The sequence below is a fragment of the Perna viridis genome, chromosome 15 (genome assembly GCF_037379345.1).
Source record: "Perna viridis isolate PV_CMFRI_1.1 ecotype Kerala chromosome 15, ASM3737934v1, whole genome shotgun sequence".
NCBI lineage: Eukaryota > Metazoa > Mollusca > Bivalvia > Mytilida > Mytilidae > Perna > Perna viridis.
In genome coordinates, this window is record NC_142459.1 from 16714941 (window position 1) to 16736220 (window position 21280).

The 21280-nt window shown below is 33.8% G+C and overlaps 1 protein-coding gene across 9 annotated transcripts in view; it reads left to right on the plus strand.

The window, feature by feature from the left end:
* Nucleotides 1-19492, plus strand: part of LOC148597180 (NADPH oxidase 5-like) — a 68094-nt gene extending 48602 nt beyond the window's left edge. For 8 of the 9 annotated variants that reach the window (XM_088562770.1, XM_088562767.1, XM_088562769.1 and 5 more), the window contains 10 exons: nucleotides 151-326; nucleotides 1297-1488; nucleotides 2714-2846; nucleotides 3641-3811; nucleotides 4705-4728; nucleotides 8826-8887; nucleotides 9889-9945; nucleotides 14211-14420; nucleotides 16123-16383; nucleotides 16846-19492. In XM_088562770.1, coding sequence (XP_088418896.1) covers nucleotides 151-326; nucleotides 1297-1488; nucleotides 2714-2846; nucleotides 3641-3811; nucleotides 4705-4728; nucleotides 8826-8887; nucleotides 9889-9945; nucleotides 14211-14420; nucleotides 16123-16383; nucleotides 16846-16977 — 1418 coding nt within the window. In that variant the 3' untranslated portion in view covers nucleotides 16978-19492. Of the gene's footprint in view, nucleotides 1-150; nucleotides 327-1296; nucleotides 1489-2713; nucleotides 2847-3640; nucleotides 3812-4659; nucleotides 4729-8825; nucleotides 8888-9888; nucleotides 9946-14210; nucleotides 14421-16122; nucleotides 16384-16845 lie in introns of those variants that run through there. The other variant, XR_015918836.1, reaches the window with a different exon arrangement.
* The last annotated feature ends 1788 nt before the right edge of the window (nucleotides 19493-21280 follow it).

Here is a 21280-nt window from a genome sequence, read left to right on the forward strand (position 1 = left end):
TCATGTTAAACTACTATTGTAAACATTTCATTGAACATATTTTTACAGTTAACATCTGTAGATGTAGTTGATAGATCAATGCATTGTCTTCCACACTCTAATTACTTATTTATTTTTCACAAGCGTACATTCATATCTTTATATTTTCAGTCATATTAGCAAGACAAACAGCAGACCTAGAGCTTTGGAAGATCTTGTTCACAACTAAAGCTGGATTTGGATGGATATATGGGACAGCAATCATCACTGGCTGGGTTCTAGACATCATACTGGTTATAATTTTTATCTGTTCTCTGTCTTTTATAAGAAGAGGTGGTCATTTTCAAGTAAGTTTCATTTAATTCCTGATTTGTTCTGTTTTGTACTCCCACTCTTCGAGTGAGTTTGTAATTATAGCTATCTTCTTGTCTATATGTCCGTCCATCCGTCCGTTTAATTTATGATTTCGCTAAGATAATAAGAGATCCATATATCGTTTTAAATTTAAACGCAATTCTGTGGACTCTTCGTCACAGGTCAAGACCATTGATGGTAAACAATGCGAAACTACACAGCCATTCTCGTAACACAGAAGAATACCCTCGGATGTTATGTGCGGAAGTATCTGACCGTATTTTTTTCCGATCCTATTCTAAAATTTATATATAGGATTTACTTGAAAATGATAGAGTAGTTCCGATTAAAACAATACAATGTCCAATTCAGGCGGGCCTTCCCCTTTTTAGAAAATGTTGTTCAAATTTCGTGCAGCATGTGGATAGAAAAATAAAGCCTTCAACTCTCTTTTTTTTCGAGAAAACCCTTTTCAAAATCTCTGGATCGTCTCCTGCATTACGGTTTATCGCTCAAGATTTTTAAGACCAAATTTAATTCACCTTACATTTGTTGAAAGCACAGTTATCTGTTATCACATGGTCAACATTTTGTAGTTCTAGTTTAAATATTAAAGCAATGAGAAAAATCCTTGGAACAAATAGTATACAGTAAATAAAATCTGATGATAAGGAGACAACCATTGGATTCTTAAGGGGTGGGCTGACAGTTTTTGCAAATAAATTTTCTGGTCTACACTTCCTAGAAAATAAATAAAATTTTCTTGCCTTTTTCCAAATATGGAATTGGAAGTAAATAACCTTGCCCAGATGTGGACGAAAATAAATATTCTGACCTGTACAATTTCAAAAATAAATATTCTGACCTGCACAATTTCAAAAACAAATATTCTGACCAGGTCTCTGTGTATCCTCCATGTTGTCACGGTTTGTCGTACACCGTAGCTTTTGTCTTTATTTTAAGGTGTTCTACTGGACGCATATGTTATATATCCCGTTCTGGATTCTGACAATCATTCATGGCTCTAATTTTTGGAAGTGGTTCATTGTACCAGGAGTTATATTTGTTATAGAGAAGATTTCTAGATCCAAATTGATTAAACGAGCTGAATATGGAAGCACTTTTATTGAGGAAATCACCCTACTACCGTCAGGGGTGAGTTATATGTACATGCACCATAAGTGACATGTTGTTTTAAGCACATTTAAACCTTTCATAAGAATCATATGATTTTCATACAAATCGAGCACCATATGATAATCATATGTTTCAGTTAACATATGTTAATCGCATGGGTATCATATGATAATTGTTTTTAACAAACATATGATTATCATTTTTTCAGGTCCATATTTTCATATGAGAATCATATGATAATCATATGACTACCACGTGATAATTATAATGTGATTTTCATATGATTATCATATGATTATCATATGTGGCACATTTGGCTGTGTACATGTACATGTAGGTGGGTATTTTGTGTCATATAAGTGTGCGGCTCTCTCAATTCGTCCCCAACGGAAACCATCTAGTGTGGTATACTCCTTGAGACGTTTAGGTTTCCCGCACGCACGCTAAACGCTCACCAAGCGTACGATAAACGAACGCTACTTTCTTACACATTTTCAAGCAGCTTTTAAATTCTACTGAAAATGTGTTGTGTGGTCAGATGCCATATTATCTCTGCTTTTTTACCCGAAAAAAAAATCAAAATGGAGTTTTGTCCACACTGAAGATTTTATTTTTACATTATTATGTACACAGAATTTTCCCTGAGTGAAAAAAATATACTTCACACTGTGAAATTAATTCGGTAATCTGACTCTCGACATTCTCCCGCCAAAATATCAATTGCCGATTAAAAGATAAAAAAAATAATGTTGAAAAAAACAAAATATAATGGAGAAACTATGAATATGATATATACCCGTACATATAATCATTCTTTCCAATACTTTTAATATTAGTATAAATCTGTTCATATTCAAACCTGCTTTTTATCTGTTTTACATCTATGCACACGATTTTTGAAGGTAACACACTTAGAGATTTTAAGACCAGCAGCCCTTTTCAGAAAAAAAATCGTAAGAGTAAAATTAGTCTTAGGTTATGATATCACAATACTTTGATTTATTATGACGTCATAATTTTACACTTACGATTTCTTGTGAAAAGGACTATAAAAATACAGGCCAGGCGTCGATTTCACAAAGTCGGAAGTGTGAAATTGATCGAGAAACTATTTTAGGTTGTGACGTCATTACTTACGATCAACTACAATTACGACTTTTGGTGAAATCGACGCCATGAGATTACATATTTCTATAAATACCTGCTATCATTTGTTCTAAGTCTATGTACACGTTTTTTGTAGGTTACACACTTAGAGATTTCAAGACCAGAGAACTTCTCCTACAGACCAGGAGACTACATATTTCTACAAATACCTGCTATAGCCCATTATGAATGGCATCCCTTTACTATCAGTAGTGCACCTGAAATGGATGGTAAATTCTTTGGAGGGAACTCTTTCCTGTATTGATTTCAATGACATATCGTGTTCACTGAGTACATGCATGTGTCATACGTCAAACGGTGTTTACCTGTCATGTGTTTTGTTTTGTTTTTGTTTTTTTTGCATTAGTTTATGAAATCAAGACAATGAAAGCGTTCTATTTCTATTCTATTCTCCTAGGCAAAGACAGACACAAGGTCTGAATACCAGTATAATTACACATATTCCTGTTTTATTTCGTCCATACCCCACTTCAACAGAAATATTAATTTTTCAGGAAATGTGTTCAAAATTCTACCATTTTTATTTTTGAAAATAGTTAAAATTTATTTTATGACCCGCATAATTTCAAACATAAATATTTTGCTAGCCCCCCCCCCCCCCACCCCACTTCCCCTCTGAATTATTAAAATGGTCGTCCGGTAAGCTGTGTATATTTTCAAAGACTGTTGTGGTTTTTTTGGCTTCGTCGATATTTCTACATTAATAGCAACAACTAAAGAAAATGGGCCTTAAGTCTGCAGTCTGACCATAATTAGAACACAATCGACAAACGCAATGAATTCTACTTCCGTATTCAATTTGTCAAATTTCCTTCCATCTTTGGGAATATCCCTTTAGCACCAATGTATGGAGCTTTCATACATGTGTGACAACTTATTCGTTATGCCTCCGTGTGACCGCTTGTCGAAACTACACGGTGTTTTTGTATCGTTTTAGACTTCATGCTAAATGAACACAGGCTTCTGGAACTTCTTAGAGTTCAAACTTTTTCTTTGCATACAGGTCGAATTTGGTTACACGTAAGATCACTTGGTCATTGGACAAAGAAAGTTTATAACTATTTTGAACAATATGACCCCGGTGAAGTTAAAGACATCGAAGACCAATGCAGTATCAACGAAATGGATCAGCGACGTAGGACGTCGATTCGCAGACGAAGAAAGTCATGCGTAGGTAAGGTGTAACTATTACAGGGGAGTGAAACGGTTAATTCTTGTTTGATTTTGGCTCTCCCGTCGTTTCGAGACAAAAAGCAGTTTATTTATTTGTAAACATGTTCACAAAAAAATCCTTTTAGGTGTTTGAAATATAACATAATTGATCGAAGATCCCAACAATGAAAAGTTTTCAGACTATTTTGTGTTCAATTGAAAAGAAGAAAAACGTTTATCTTGGCGCTTTCATCTATAAAATTTGACTTTTATTTAAATAACTGTCCATACAGAGTCTTAGAATCTGACGTCATTTTAACTCGACATTGTTCCTTTGATTTTAAGCTAAAGGTGTAAGGTGTTATATTTACGATTATAGGAGCTCATATAAAGGGATCTGTCTGTCTGTAGTCAAATCAGCTCCCGTCAAATTCTCTTTGTTTTGATAGTCGACTCTAAAACTGTTCTCCAACAGCTAGCTGTACAGCTAAAGCAGACCTTTTTTCGTAGTGCTAGCTCTGTTTCATTTTGAAACTGTTAGAAGAGATGGCTTTAGCTACACTGTTCTCGCGGAGCTGGCTTAAATATATGTAGAACAGTTCTCATGAATACGGCTCTAGATTAACTACATTGTATCCTCGTTAAGCTGACTTTACTAAAACTTTCACAAGAGCTGGTCTATCCAAGTACATGTATGTCTCACGGAGTCGGTTCTTCAGGCAGTTTAAGCGGCAGAGCAAGCTCGATTTTTGGGAAAGTTTATAGAGCCGATATTTGTAGCAGTGTCAATAGGCTTGGTTCTTCCTGACACCATATTTACAATATATATATCGATTAAGTCTTCTAGCTAAAAACTTTGTCCTCTTACAGGCTGAACCTGTCTTGTATTAATTACATGTTAAATCTCTACCTTAGAGGTACTTAATGACAGAATACGAGGTAAGAAACAGTGGTAGTTTCCCGCTACATACATATCTACTGCATCGCTTACTTGTATCAATACATGCCTAGTATGCTTTTTGTGCTTTTTGTTTAAGCACAGACCATTTGATTTTCGATTTGCAGGGACTGTGATGTTTTAGAAAGGTTTCTTATGTTAATATTTTTTTTTGGAAAAGAAAAATTGGACAATATTTAAAGTGAAAAAAACTAGACTTGTCAACATTTTAACTACTGGAAAAAAATATTGTATGTGCAACTGTAATGAAATGGAAAATTTATTTTGCCCCACAGGTGGGTGACATCAAATGTTCAGGCATGCGAAAAATATGGTATATACTTAGAAAATTAAATGGTCTGTTTTTCACCTACTGCAATCACTGACAAGGCAAAAGCTACAGTAACTATTATCTGGTGTTCGCAAAATACGCTCCCAAAGGGAGCGTTAATGGTTGTATTGTCAACTGGATTCAGTATACTTATAGCCAGAACCATCATCAATATCCGGTTTGTGGGTGTAAAATCGGGAGATTAAAAAGCATCATGGCAGCCTCATTCCAGTATACTTCAATTACTTGGTAAAAATAATTGAGAACCACACCATTCCTGGAAACAGACTAGCTTCGATTATAAAATACAAATCGAATCCTATATTTTTCCTAGATAGAGATGGTCAGAATATGGGACCCGAATGTTTACGAAAATTACGTAATCAGCTTATCAGTACCGGACAGTTTGACCCAAAGACTTTTCGGACCATGACAACCCACAGTTTCTAATCAAAGCCATACATAGTTCAGACCATGACAATAGGTGAATGCTTTGGGACAATAAAACGGCATATCATAACAAATTTTAATATTTTGGAAATTAAAAGTAACAGGGCTGACAAAAATCATGAAATGACTTTTACTCCTTCTAATGTGTATAGATTTGATTGTTTGTTTGTTGGGGTTTAACGCCCGAGCAGCAATTGGTATTTCAGCTATATTCAGACGATGAACATGAAGTGGATGATAAAATGAACATGAAATGATGATCAAACGAAAAATGGGATGGGACACAAGGGCGATGGGGTCAAGAAATTTTGATTGCCACTGGAAATAGGGAGAGGTGGGTAGGATCGGGCAATTTAGCCTCCTGTGGCGGAGCCCTATGGTTCCTACTCCGGGAGAATACCACAGTAGGGTTTTTTAACGTGCGAGGAATGTGGCATCTTTCCCAACACGGTGCACCACTATGGTTTGCGGTTATGTTTTCCGTGTTATAGCCTGACAACCCCAGCATGTGACACGCCAGGAGTACCCCATTCCACCACCTGGGGCACACAACCCAGTTGGTCTGTGGGCAAAGCGCCCTAGCCCCCGGCTATGGTTCTGAACACTATTTAGTCGCCTTTTACGATAAGCTTGGTTCTGCTGCAGGCCTATTCGTTTGACACCCGGACCTGCACGTGCTCTAATGATTATAGAAGTTCAAAAATAACAGTTATATAAATATTGGGAATTCCGATATGCTTAACCCCTGTTTCAAACAGCATTAGAACCAACATGAATTGTACCCTTATATTAGAATTAGACCCAGTCGATTAATTCGATTTATGTCAGTTTATTCAATTAATCCCTTCAACGCTATGCTTAATCTGCCCACATTGTGAATATTTAAATAAAACACATTTTTATACATGTGTATGTTTGTTTATGGACTAGGACTTGCGCAACTTCATTATCAATTTTGTATTCAATTTTCCAAATGAGGAATACTAAGGAATGTTGATAAAATCTTGCGATGAAAAGAACCTCGGTACATGTATATCTTACAATCAGGTTTTATCTAATAAGATCTACATGTAAAAGAATTGAATGGATTTAAATGCACTGAATGAGTCCGAATTTATAATGATATTTTCCTCAAATAGTATAAATATGTCAAACCAGACACGGATTCATAAGGTTGCAAACCCGGCGAACGCCCCCTTCCCTTTCAAAAGATAAAATATTTTTTCATGCATGAAGTCTTGATTTTCATAAATTTTACACTCCTTCCCAATGTTTTGTCACTACCATCGGCATTAATAGTATTTATGCCCTTTCACCTTAAATTCCTTCTTCACCCCTGAAAACTCAAGTATTTCTCCGTCTAAGAATCAGGCAAAATATGTATAAGGTGTGGCACATGTAGGGAAAAAACCACCGAGATTTTATTGCATCAACCAAGTATTTCTACCTGATAACCTCCAGAAATAACCATCAAAATGTTTGTAAAATTTGCGTTTTTAAGATATTGATAGGTCAAATTCAGTTGAATTGCACTATGCAAAATGGCGGGAATATTTTCCCGCACTCTTTCCCTATATATGCAGTCAACAAATATCCATGTCACAGATGCTTCGGGATAAACTTAAATAGGTTTTTGGTTATTTTCTTACTAGATGTACTGATTATATTTTATGCCAAAATGACTAAATTGGGATAAATGATGTGCCACCCATTGCTTGATTCTTACATAGCATGGTACTTAATTTGTTCTCATATTGTTGTCGGTTAGACATAGTATCCTTAATTGGTAAAAAATTAATGGTCATTTTCTGTTTGATGATGTGAATGAGTTTAAAGTTATTTCATGATCATACCTTTTGAGAAATTTTTTAGAACTTGAGTACCGTTCCACATGAAATTCAGACACTGTCTACGGTGAAGTGATTTATGGTGTAGAAAAACCCAACAAACAAATGATGCTTTTTCAGTCTACAAAATTGTACATATACTTTACATGCACATAACGATCATAATCATTTCTGCATTAAAATCTGCATTATTTAGATAGCCATACATTTTTATCTCCACCAAAATCAACTAAACGAAACCAAATCAAGAACAGTAACTCTTTGCAAAGTGCCAATTTCATGTTCATTTTTTATCTCAAAAGCACAATAACTAAATGAAGAACTGAGACTGGTTATGTGATCGGTAACTGTTCATGAACAAAAAACTTAATTCGGTAGATTTCTGACGTACATGCATGAATCACTCTCTGTCTAATTTTAATAAAGACTGCTACAGTACTTAATTTACTTTTGATCGGTCCTATAAATATTCGTTCTCTACTAACAGTGAACATTTGAAACCTGGTAGTATAGATTATGTACATCTTAGCTTGTCTCTTATTTAATTTTTAAAAATGTTTCTCACTAACTTCAATCGAATAACATTTTGTACGTTAATGAAACGCCAATTAAAGTGTAGTTTTATTGGCAGCTAGCTTCAATGCGACTGGTACCTACGCCTAGCTCTACATTTACACTGGTAAAACATGAGTAATTCGCAAGTCTGAAAATTTATGCCTTGTATCATTGTGATTTCCTTATTTCTATTTAGAAGATCTGTAGATGACGAATCTAAAATTTATGAATGAAGAATTTTGAACCCATTGGTTATAAATAAATATCAATCAAAATTCTCTATTGCTTGTATTTGTTTGTTTGTAAATCCTGTTTCCCTTTTTATTGCGTGCCTATAAACAATTGGAAAGATAGACCAATTTCTGATACTAATTGCATTATCATATTTTTACAGATGAGGCAATCAAAATTTAAAATTAACTTTTGTGACTAAAATAAAAATACAGCAATTTTAAATATGCTCACAGTATGTGTTTCTCGTTTATGTATACTGTATACTGGTATGTCAAATTGATCGGGTGTTTTATTTTTAAAATTTTCCAGAACTAAGAAGACTGTTTATCTGTAGTTCGAATATATCATCGGAAGAAACAAATAACATATTATTGAAATAAATATTTCGCAATTTGTCTGAAATTTATAAAACAACGAAATTGTTCAGTTAGGGGACGACCATTTAAATGTAAGGGGTGGGGTTGGTCTTGGAATATTTTAAAATATTCAAGTTAATGCGATCCGAACGTAATGCCGTAATATATTGAAAATGACTAGTTTAATTTAATGTATTTTTGTAGAAAAAAAGTAGTGTTTTAAGCGTTTACATTTTAACAAAAGCGATCTTTCAACACCCTCGTCAGTATCAAATGGTCATCCCCTTGGATACTTTATGTAATTTTTTTTATTTTCGTTGATTCAGCACAACATCAAGGGAAGTCAAGAAGTAAATCGCTTGGTGTAGTAGAATATAAAATGACTCATGTAAGTAATTTTTATACACCAATTTGGTGGTATATTGGAATCAACATATCTGTCCTTCCGTCATTTCGTTCGTCCGAATTTTGTCGAAATTAAGGGGTGGTCCTCGATGTCAACGCCATTTTTCACGATATGAAATGATACTATGTACATGTATAGATCAAATTCCAATGAATGGATTTATTCTAAATTTGATGTGTTACATGATATATACAATGGTAAATAGGCCGTAGATTTTGGATGCTGTCATACATTGTTTATAAACTTCCTGTGGTGACAACGTGTACAGAGTCATGTTGATTTTGTGAATTTAATATCAAGGGAACCATGATTATTTCGTTAATTAAATGAAACAAAATCCAAGGACAAAGAAAATAGACACTCACAACAAAGAACATGCAATAACAAAAATAGCAAGCATATAGAAACATATGTCAATTAGCAACCTGTACTGTACTAAAATCTAAGAGCATGAATCAGGGCATCGGTAGGTAATACAAATTAAATTGTTTGGAATGAGAGTCTTCTTGATTCAAAATTTTTGGACTTGTTAAATTAATTGCCTTTGAAAGGCAAAATTCAACCATGTGAGCGATTCAGGCTCCTGAGAGCCTCTTGTTCTGAGGTTTTTAATCTATATTACTCATATGCCCCCACCCCAGCCCCATTTGTAAGCGGCATTGTACAGTGGTCGTAGTGTTCATTCGTTTGTTCGCACCCTTTCTGTTTGAGAGATGTTTGTACTGGTACATGTATGCTATGTGATTCGATTTCAAGACTCGAGCCACGCGTGTTTTACATTTTTGTTTATTTTCTGACCATTTGATTACTTGAGTTGGAAGATAATAGGCATAACCTCGTGTTTTCTTGCGGTTCTATTCCTTATCTCTAAATCGGTTTTATATAATGTCGGATCACTTCATGTATTTAAAATTTTGCCTCAAATATCAGATTGATAATTCACTGACATTTTCAGTTTACTTCTTCATGTATTCCGTTTACAGGCAGAGTCCATTAAACAAAGTAGAATCAACAGGAAAAACAAAACAGTTAAAGTCAAGGTATGATAGAAAATACTGTATAAACAGTTGACATGATTGTTCTTAGATCAGCCGATTTTGTACAATGATTTGTTCTGTTTTTACCGATGGCTCTCGTTTTAATCCGATAATATCATTATTGTAATGTATATTCTCTACAGTTACAATTTAAATTTGGTTTTACAGTTCGATTGTGATTACTCTTGGCTGTTTAAAAGAAAGAGAGAATTTATGAAGTTCTGGTGTCGGTTTCACAAAAAGTGGTAAGTGTGAAATTGATTACAAATCATGACGTCACAATGCTATTTTAGTTTATGACGTCATTACTTACGATCAACTTTACACTTATGACTTTTTGTGAAATCGAGACCTGCACCATAAAGGAAGCATTTGTTCTTGATTTTTTCCGATATTTTGTTTTCGTTTTACTCCGATATGCTTAAGGTATAACAATTCACTAAAATTGATTAATTTCGAAATGTCTTTGGTGGAAATCAAAATGCGCCTTTTTAAGTATTTCTCCTACCAATTCAACTGAAATTGAACAACTCTAATATTACCAGAGAAATTTATGTAAGATGTACAAGTTCTAGAGGTTACTTTCAAAACATTTGTGTCATGCTAATCGAAAGCATATTTGAACAATTACATTTTCATTTACGAATATTCCTGGGAATATGTATGATTTTAGTATGACATGCATCAAAACCCTTTATATCATAGCCATGGTACATAAGTGATAAACACATAACCAATATTTCGTGCAACAATAAGGCTGCGTCTATTCAAAAATATGAAGAAACTAATCCTATTAGAGCCATAGAAGAAATAAATCACAGAAACTCCATTTTATCATTGTTTTACCACGAGCTGGCCATTTATGTCGTTAAACAATGATAAATGGAGTTTCCAAGATTTATTTCTTAAATGTATGCATACCAGCGACTTCGTTTTATCAAATACCCTAAAAAGAGAGAGAAAGGCTTTTCGGTCATTAAAATTATATATCCTTGGATTTTTTATATGTAGTTACATAATTTAAAGATATTTTCTACTTCAGACAACAATTTCAAATGAAATAGTTCGGTGCATGCACTAAACAGTAGCTGTAGATATAAGATTCTATTATTGGTTTCCCTCGAATTTCCGTACTATTTTGCAATTAAGTGCACTAAACATTAATGCCCTTTTACGTCCTTTCTTAGCGTGGATCTCTTTAGTAGGATGTGTATGTACATATACGTTTTAAATGTATAATCGTAAAAAGCCTCGTATTTGTTTTTGAATGATTTATAGGTAATAAGTTTAGAACCCGATATAATTCATCGATCACTTATCGGTCACACATCAAATGATAATAGATTAATTAGTTCAGTTAATCGAACACCTGTCGATCAAACTTCCCAAAAAGTTTGATCGATGATTTTGATTAGGAATTCCTGTTCGAAATTTAGTCGATAAGTGTTTGGTTAGAACAAATTTTGTCGTTCACTGATTTTTTTATTTAATGAAATAAACAAGACGTGTCAGAAATCTTGAATTCATAATAAAAACAACAAGTAGATGTGGTAACTGATAACTTTTCAATACAATCGATTACTATTTACTCATCAAAATCATCGATCAAACTCTCTAGAGTGTTTAATCACTAAGCTTTGATTGAAAGAGCTAACGAATCGATTAAAATTCGATTTGTGATTGATTAGTGATCGATGATCAATGTGATCAATTTGTTATGTCGGGAAGTGACGCTTCGATTGAATTATAATTCCCGGACTAACATGTCAAATGTACATGTATGCATTAGGTTTATTTACGTTTATTTTTATCCATGATCATGGATTAACACACAGTAGTATACCCCAGTTAATCAATAAGATATTAGTTATAATAGGCGTTCGCGTAAACAATAGAGATTGATCATCTGTACTGCTTTACTGCAAGTGGAAATGTAAAGATTATCAATTTCTGAGTACCATATCATTCTGTATAAGAGTCAGGCAATGGGTGGCACATCATATTTCTAAATTTTGTCTTTTTGCCTCAAATTAATTCAATACATCTAGAAAACAACTATAAGGCTATTTAAATTTATCTTCCTGAAGACGATGTTGTTTATTTCTTGACTGCTTATATAAGGAAAAAGTGTGGAAAAAATTTACCGCCATTTTTCCATAGTGAATTTCAACTGAGTTTGACCTATCAATATCTTAGAAAGGAAAAAATTTACAAATATTTCAACAGTTATTTCTGGGGTTATCAGATAAGTGAAAGCACTTTAATTCGTGGAGCCCCGTGAAGGTCCGGATGTCAAAAGAATAGGCCTGCAGCAGCGCTAAACTTGTCGTAAAAGGCGACTAAATAGTGCTCAGAAACCTAGCCGGGGGCTAGGCGCTCTGCCCACAGAGCAACTAGGTTGTGTGCCCCAGGTGGTGGAATTGGGTACCCCTGGCGTGTTACATGCTGGGGTTGTCAGGTTATAATAGGGAAAACCTGACCGCAAACCATAGTGATGCACCGTGTTGGGAAATATGCCACGTTTCTTGCACGTTAAAGAACCCTACAGTGGTATTCGATAGGAGTAGGAAACTTTGCGCTCCGCCACAGGAGGCTAAATTGCCCGACCTTACCCATCCCTCTCTTTTTCTAGTGGCAATCAAAATTTGTCGACCCTATTATCCGCGTGTCCTATCCCTTTTTTTCATTTCATCATCATTTGATGTTCATTTTATCATCGATTTCATGTTCATCGTCTGAATATAGCTGAAATATTGCTGCTCGGATGGTTAAAGCCCGACAATCAATCATTAATTCGTGGATACTAATTTTCGTGGGTTAGGGAAGAAACTCAAATAATTTGTTGACACTTGAATTCGTGGTTTTGAGGCTTTCAGTATCCACATCAATGGAAGTCTCCTTTCTGTTGGGAACAAAGTTTTGTGGTTTGACCTACCCATGAAAGCCACGAACATTGGTATCAGACGAACATTAGTACTTTCACAATATATATACTTGGTTAATGCATTAAAACCTCGATGTTTTTTTTCTTCCTGTGCTTCTCTGTATGCATATGTTGCCCGATTTTGAGACGGAGGAGTACTTAAAAAGCCTATATTGCAATTATCATTGTCTCTTTTAAGCTTTATATCGAAGCACAGATTTAATATAACGCGGCTCATAAACGCAACGTTCTTAACAAGGACAGATACTTATAGGAAACGAAAATCTTATTAAAATTACACGTTTTCCGTGAAAATGGTTCTTACGAAATGCCAACTCAACATAATTTCATACGTTATGCCATTTATTATGGCGTTAATACGTAATTACGTTATTTCAACATTAAGAACTGCTGATAACGAGGGCCCTTCGGATACAAGCAAGACGATTTGAATTTGATTTTTTTCTCAAAATTACACGTTGTTTTTACAATGGCATAGGTGTTCATAAATCAAATGAATAATTACAGCTAGTCTGTGCGCCCATTCCAATTAATTACGTATTCTATGAGTGTTTAGTGCAAACTGGATTGATATTTCAAAACTTACTTGGGATTAAAAATTAAGTAGCACTCCAGCTAATAATCATGCAAAATGTGATTCATGGTTTAAAGCCTACATATTTTATTTTTGATATTTTGTTTGAATTGCCATCTAGTATACAGAAATAAACATTCAATTTTTCATATAACCAGTGTTCTTAGGAGCTAAAAAATTATATAGAATGCACTGTATATTTCAAAATTAAGGGAGATAATTCTGTAAATGAAACTCAAATACATAGAATCTATTGAATTTTCAATGTTGATTATCTCCTAAGAGCAGGCAGATTTCAATGAATTATTACACATTTCATAATAAAGACCTATAAAACAACTTAATTACAAAAATAAAAATATGTTGCCTTTTTTGGGGTGTATCACATTTTCCAGATTTTGCATGATTCTTACAAAGACAGATACTTAAGTACGCCGGTAAATGGTGGCGTGCAGGGTCCTACTGAAATATTACAGGATAATATGGTTATGTTTCTGTGATTTTTCCTAACCTGTGCATCTAGTCCATGTTCTTAGTTTTTAGTGGAGTCTGGGTTACCGATTTACCTTTGTATTTGTTTGCTTAATTTATGTTTTTTGCTTTGTTTGTATATTTCCCTTGTTTTGTCGTTATCCTTGGATTATATTCTGGTTGATCACGTTTCGAATCCTGGCTGGTTCTTTTTATTTCCATTTTAATAACAGTTTATATGTGTGATATTTCTTCTTGACAATGCCCTTCTGATTCCAGTGCTTTATCGATGGACCATATGGAACTGCCACACGCGAGATCTTCAGAACAGAACATGCCGTTTTGATTGGAGCTGGTATTGGTGTGACACCGATGGCTTCCATTCTACAGAGTGTTATGTACAGATATAAGGAATCAAAAGTCACATGCCCACGATGTACTCATTGCTTCTTTACTCAGATGAAACATCATCAGATGAAGACCAAAAAGGTTTGTTAATATTAAAACAAGAACTATCTTAAAAAAAGTCGCCGTAAAATTTGTTCTTATTACTTAAAATTTTCATAAGGAAATAAATCAATTTAAGTTAAATACTGTAATCTGATTGATTAAAATAATTTTGTTACATCTCAGTTGATAAAAAAAATATTGACACGCCCCTATTCAGTTAAATTACAAGCTACTTTTCTTATGTTTAAAGATAAAAAAATATTTTTTTAAATTAATTTATAAGAATTGGCTATGATAAAAATTTTGTCTTTTGAAAAATAACATAAATTTTCCATGTGCATATTGTTTCTTATTTCCGATACAATTATTTCGAACGCCACTAAGTTATCAGTATTTGGCCAATCGAGAAACAGAATTTTGCGTTTCCATTTAAGAGCGTAACTAAGCGAAACTATATCGACTGCGTCGGAAAAAAAAACTGTCGTCAGTTTTTACGTCACATCTTACCACAAAATTATCACTCACAATTAAACGAACAAATGAAGTTATTGATTGGGTAAAATTATCTCTGTCCCTCATCAACTAATTCTAAAACCATATTAGTATTATAATTATCATTGATTGCAGTAGTAGCTCGAAAAACCTGGAGATTAAATTTGTGTAATTAAGTGTATTTGTAACAAGGATATATTTTCTAATTGAAAAGACCATTTTTAAATCACTGTACACTGGCTTTCCTCATAGAAATGAGGTTTTTGACAGCGTTACCTGCCCTTGAAATGTTCATTTTAATGAAATTATAACTCAATGCACCAACATGAAATGGAAAATCTTGTTTTTTTCCCTGATTTTTATGGTGAAAATAGTCAAATTACTATATCAAAATTGCGGGTTTTTTCATACCATTATTCACCAACTGCCTGAAACTGACAGAGACTGACAATTAAGCCTAATTTTCCGTTTATAGTTATTGCAAACCCAACCAAAACTCAGTGCTACATGTACATAAACTGTATGTTTTTGGATTCAAATGACGTGCCTTTTAAGAAGGACATGTAATACAATTTACATGAACATTGAAACATGGTGTATACACATGTATATTGTTTTATCTACATTGTGGGGTTTCTTTGATTTATATCAAATCTGGCCCTGGCCCTGTAAAAATAAACGTAGATACTATTTGATATATAAAGTAATAGTATCTTTGCCAACAAACCTTATTTTCAATCATGCATAACTTACAAAAACGTAGGACGTAAGTGCAAAATGGAGCCATAATGTGAACTATGCCAAAAAGGCAATGTACACTACATTTTTCTTTGCAGGAGGGTTTAGTCACACGGATGGGCAACTTTGATAATCTATTCACAAAAAAATATTATATAAGGACAAATATGACAAAATATTTAGTTTTTGCAGCATGTGGCCGATATGTCTAGACAGCAAAACCACCAACAAACCTCGAAATCTCGTGAGAAATCAAATTTCTTAAAACGATACTTTGCGATGTAGTATTTACATATAAACATCTGTCTGGTTTGAGTCATCTATTTAACTAAAACAATATGACAATAAGTCTTTAAAAAGTGTAAGCTAAATTTTCACAGAATAAAAGACCCGAAAAACTGGTATAAACAAATGTAACTATTCATTTAGATTAGAATGGCGTTATATGTATAGGTCTATCGGATAAGGTATGATTCGTTGTATTAACACTATTTGATTACTCCGTTTTTAGGTTGATTTCATCTGGATTAACAGAGATCAGAAGGCGTTTGAGTGGTTTGTAAGTCTTCTGACAAATCTGGAAGTTGAACAGTCAGAGGACGACAGCAAGATCATTGACTTACACTTATTTATGACAGCTGCTCAGAAGAAAACTGATATGAAGGGTCTAGGTCTACAGATAGCTCTAGATCTTATGCATGAGAAATCAAATAAAGATTTGATAACGGGTTTAAAAACAAAAACAGAACCAGGTCGTCCAAACTGGAACAAGGTAAAGACCACATTTTCAAGTGGGCACATTTGTTATTTATCCATCAGTAAGGTAACATGTTTTGTGCTACCTATATCTGTTACTTTTCTCATCGATACGGATGACATTTTACAGCACTTCATTGACTATGAGATTTGCAAGATATTTTAAATATTTCTGCTATCCTTTCGATTTGATTAAATGTCATTTGCACAAAATGAGAGCTATGTATTTGGTTAAAAACCTTCATCTCATTGCTGACGCTTTGAAATTGTTATGCCAATATTTACATCTATTTTAATGCTTTCATATTTTAATTGCATATATATGTATATTTTCATAGAAGTCACAGGTGTTTTACTTAATAAAATCTCTTTAAATTCGGGATATTATTTATACTTCAAAATTACTAAATACAGAACAGACTGTTATGTATTAACCATTTTACCCCTGTAATTAAAATCAATTGTGTTTTCATTTCAGTTACTTGGAGCAATTGCTGAAGAAAATAAAGGCAAAGTTAAAATATTTTTCTGTGGTACACCACAACTTGGCAAAATAATCAAAGAGACTGCAGACAAATATTCAATGTCATTCGTTAAGGAGAATTTCTAACTGTACTGCTCCCGACAAACATATTATCATATGACTTTTTGATAATGATTGTTTACAATGGAAACCGAAATAAATCAACAATAGTATAATATAATAATCCTTAACTAGTTAAACTGTTCGACAATCTAAATATTTACAAGCAGTGTTTTAACTGTATCTTAGGCTTTGCTTGAGACTTTTCATTTCTGTTTGCAAGAAACAACTTTATAATAAGGTGTTATTAAGCATAATATGAATACATATGTATTCAAACATGTGGAATATGATACGCCTGTGATTTTTTTTATTTTATCAAATGTCAAAGCAATGACTTAAATATGAACTTGAGAGCTAAGTAGTGGGTTTATATCCGGTACGAACCAACTTTTACTAATTCTACTTCCGGTTCGTCTGGTTCGTCGACTGAGACGAACCATTGGGTACGAATCAATAATGAAACACGAATTCGTGGTTCAAGTGGAGCAAACAGTATAATGGAAAGCACCCTTGGTTACGGGGTTGTTATTTGATGTTATTATATTTATGTTAAGTTGCTGTATAGTAATTGGTGAAATACCAGGGTAATATTCTGTTCTATCACGTATCTCAGAGGGCGATAGTTTTTTTTTATCTATTACCCTCTCGACTTGTTTAAGTACCAGTTCAAATTGAATCAGTATTACGTTTGAAGCAACTTATATGTGCATCATTCATTTCAATGAATGGAATAGCAGTGAATGCTTGCCCATAAATATCTAATCTGGTAATAGAAAAAATATCAATGTGGTTAATAAAACAAAAGACAGGTTATTTTTTTAAAAGAAATCTGATTGAAAGAATTTAGTGTAAAAAAGGAGAAAGGAGCGTTTACTTTAATAAAGTAATTAGCATATAACTAAGAGGGTGATTGAGAGTTTGTTACCCCTAGAAATATCATTGTCATCCTCGGTACGACTTGGGACTATGATTTTGTCGGGGTAACCAACTGCTCTATCACCCTCTTAGCTACATTTATTTATATAGTATAAGCGGCCATTTGTTGTCGTCCTCAAATTTCTGATTTCCCATTACATTTATATGATTGATATTTTTGTATTATCATACTACATGTATTATTACTTCATCAGTATTATAGGTACATTTTTGTGAGATGCACATTTTTGCATCATTTTGAACAATTGATAAGATCTGTATCTTTGCACGATTCTTACAATGACAGGTAATGTTAATTTAAATTACAAACAATTTTAAAAAAAATGCTATATATAGTTTGTTTCCATGGCGTGACTTACAGTATCTGAAAGAGTTTCATTTTCGCCATTTGCGTCGAGTCTTGTGGAAACTGGTTTACGGTTTTATACCAGACAAAGAAAAGATATCAGATTTGAAAGTTACATGATCAGTAATGTTGAAATATATATATCTAAACATAAACATTTCTTGAATGAATCTATGAGGTGTGTGTCACTTAAAAATATTTGGAATAGTCTAATCAAGTTTATGATCCCTTGGCTCCTATTACAATGTCTCCCGATTTTATATTTGTTGACCCAAGTTTACCTCGAGCGGAAATGGTGAAAAGGTGAAAGTCGTCTATGGGTAAAAGGGGAATCCTGCGATTGTAATAAATTAAAATTAAAGCAAACACTGTTAATTAAATTAAATAATTGTTTTGTATATCAATATATGATTCGTCTCAGATTGTGACGACACTATTCACTACACTGCTCCATTAGATCATGTTTAATTCTTGGGGTCTGAAAACAGTTAAACGATAAGAATATATGATATTTCTTGTGCATTTGAAATAACATTGTGTTTGTGTTTAAGAAATAAATTGCGTAAGATATTATGAAGTGCCGCAATCTTTAAGAAACAGGCAATATTGGGGGATATAAATTATGCAAAGAAAAAATACGCAAATTTGAATATGAGGGCAAAAACATGTAGTTTATGGTTAAGTGAAGAGCTAGTTCGTCTAAGAAGTGTCAGAGGCTGTAGAAAATTACATAGAAATAAATTTTTTTATCTCCCATTGATGCTGAAACTGTCCCTTCTTGCCGCCCTTGAAGTGGAACAGTCCATTGCGAACGAGGACGGTCACGAAGAGAAACTGATTGACATGCATTTATACATGACGTCTGCTGTGAAAAAGACTGATATGAAGGGAATAGGCTTACAGTTAGCTTTAGATCTCATGCACGAGAAGTTGCAACGAGATCTTATTACAGGGTTAAAGGTTCAGCCAGGTCGTATAACATGTATAACATGTATAATTTATACCCCAAGTTGATGACGCTTAAAAAAGATAAGCCATTTCTGCATTTCAAAAAAATCATTTTGAATAAGACTTCATGGAAGGACTTGTGTGTTTTAATTATACACCATCTACCTGATTCTTACAGAGAACAGCACTTAACACGCACATCGGAATATAAACGATGTACTAGTATTACATAGTGTCCTCATAAAACTTTTTTTTCTCTTGGAAATGTATGCCATAGTACTGTTAGCTTGAAATAAATCTATTATTAGAGTTTCGCTTATTTTTTGTGGACATACTCGTTTGTACTGATACATGTAGTGGAAAACAGTAATCAGTTCCACCCTCTTTTAGTCTCTGTACTAAATGGTTGTAATCTACCGTCCATGTACTAGATTCTAAAATTATACAAAATCTACACAAACAACACTTTACTGTTGGATCTACAAATATACTCAGAGCTGTCAAAGAGTATCGTCATTGTTACCATGACACTCCGTAATGGCATAAATTCAATGTGGATACTAATACAACAAAAAGAACTTCTGGATATTCTTAATGCCAGATTACCATCGGAATATAAAAGCATCAACCCTTTATACTTCAATTCATTCCCAATACTATTCCCGACTCAGAACCATTATATATCCAAGTAACTAAAAAATCAAAGACTGAAATCATCATAGTCGCTAATTGTCAAATATTCTCTGCCATTGATTTTGGCTTGAATTGGCACGAATGCGATATGTTCTAAAATTGGGTGACTTTCGCTCGAATATTGGTTCCCTTGATATGATTACTCTTTCCGAACATTGATGGCGCGAATGTTTTTAATCAAAACAGCTGGTTACCAGGAACCAGATCAAACAACTGGCAACTCGGCGGGTGTTTCTAGAAAAGCATAGAACGCTTGCCCTACGATGCACCTGGTCCATGATTCCAGTTTTAGTGGAGTCCGAGTTGCTCATTTGCTTTTGTTACTTTGTATGTATGACTTTAGTTACTTTATGTTCTTTGTTGTGTATGTCTGTTTTCCATGTCGGGTCTTTGTCCCTGGATTACATTCTTTTGATTACCGCTATGACCTTGGTTCCGATGATTACTCTCTCTCATGCACATGTGTTTGATATTTTTTAAAAGGGGTACATTTTAGCGATCTTAGGGTCACTTATAATATTGACCAGGAAACCAGATAAGGAACAAGATTAAACAACTGGAAATAATTTTTGTTATAGATATCGGGTCCATGGTTATGTATATGACCTATATAGTCTTGTAACCAGCCCCTGTGCCTGAATCTAAACTTCTTGCTCTCATACAAGCAAGAACCATACGTAGAACACATGTGTATGATATTTAAGAGGAAGAATTTAATATCAATGAAATTAGAACTATGACGCTATGACGGTAAACACGGTACAGATCTGCAGCATAAGTAGTAGTAATATAAAATTATGCAAATTATATGCAAATATAGAGTAATGAAATTCCGAATGCAAGTAGTCGCGAACAATATTATTGACTTAAAAAGGACGGTACATCTAGATACAAATACGTAGTACTTGTTAGAGATTCCAAATCTTCGTCCACTTAAACAAGATGTTGTCAAAATGCTGGAAAGTTTAATATATATTTTTCCATTGTGGTAGGGTCATTTTTCAACATACGGTGATCGTTTCAATGGGAAAAATATCATCCGTTACTCCCTGACCTGTTCGTTCACTATTACAAGGTTAAGGTTATAGCTGATCTGTTCCAAAAGGAAGAATATCGTTGAGCAAGATCCTTTAATCTAAGTTTCCGCTACAAAGAAGTTGTATTGTCGATAAACAATCTTAGTTTCGGGGATCTAATATATTGCATCTATCCAAAACACTTGAGATACAGGACAATACAGACACTATGAAGTCAGCCTCTTGACCTTCATATTGAGATAAATGGGAAAAACCATGACCAAACTATACGACAAACGTGCTAGACTATTACAATTATGCTTCTGAAACAGGCATATGTTGCTACGAGATTGAAGTCAGGAATTCGAGAATCGTTATGGAATATCCA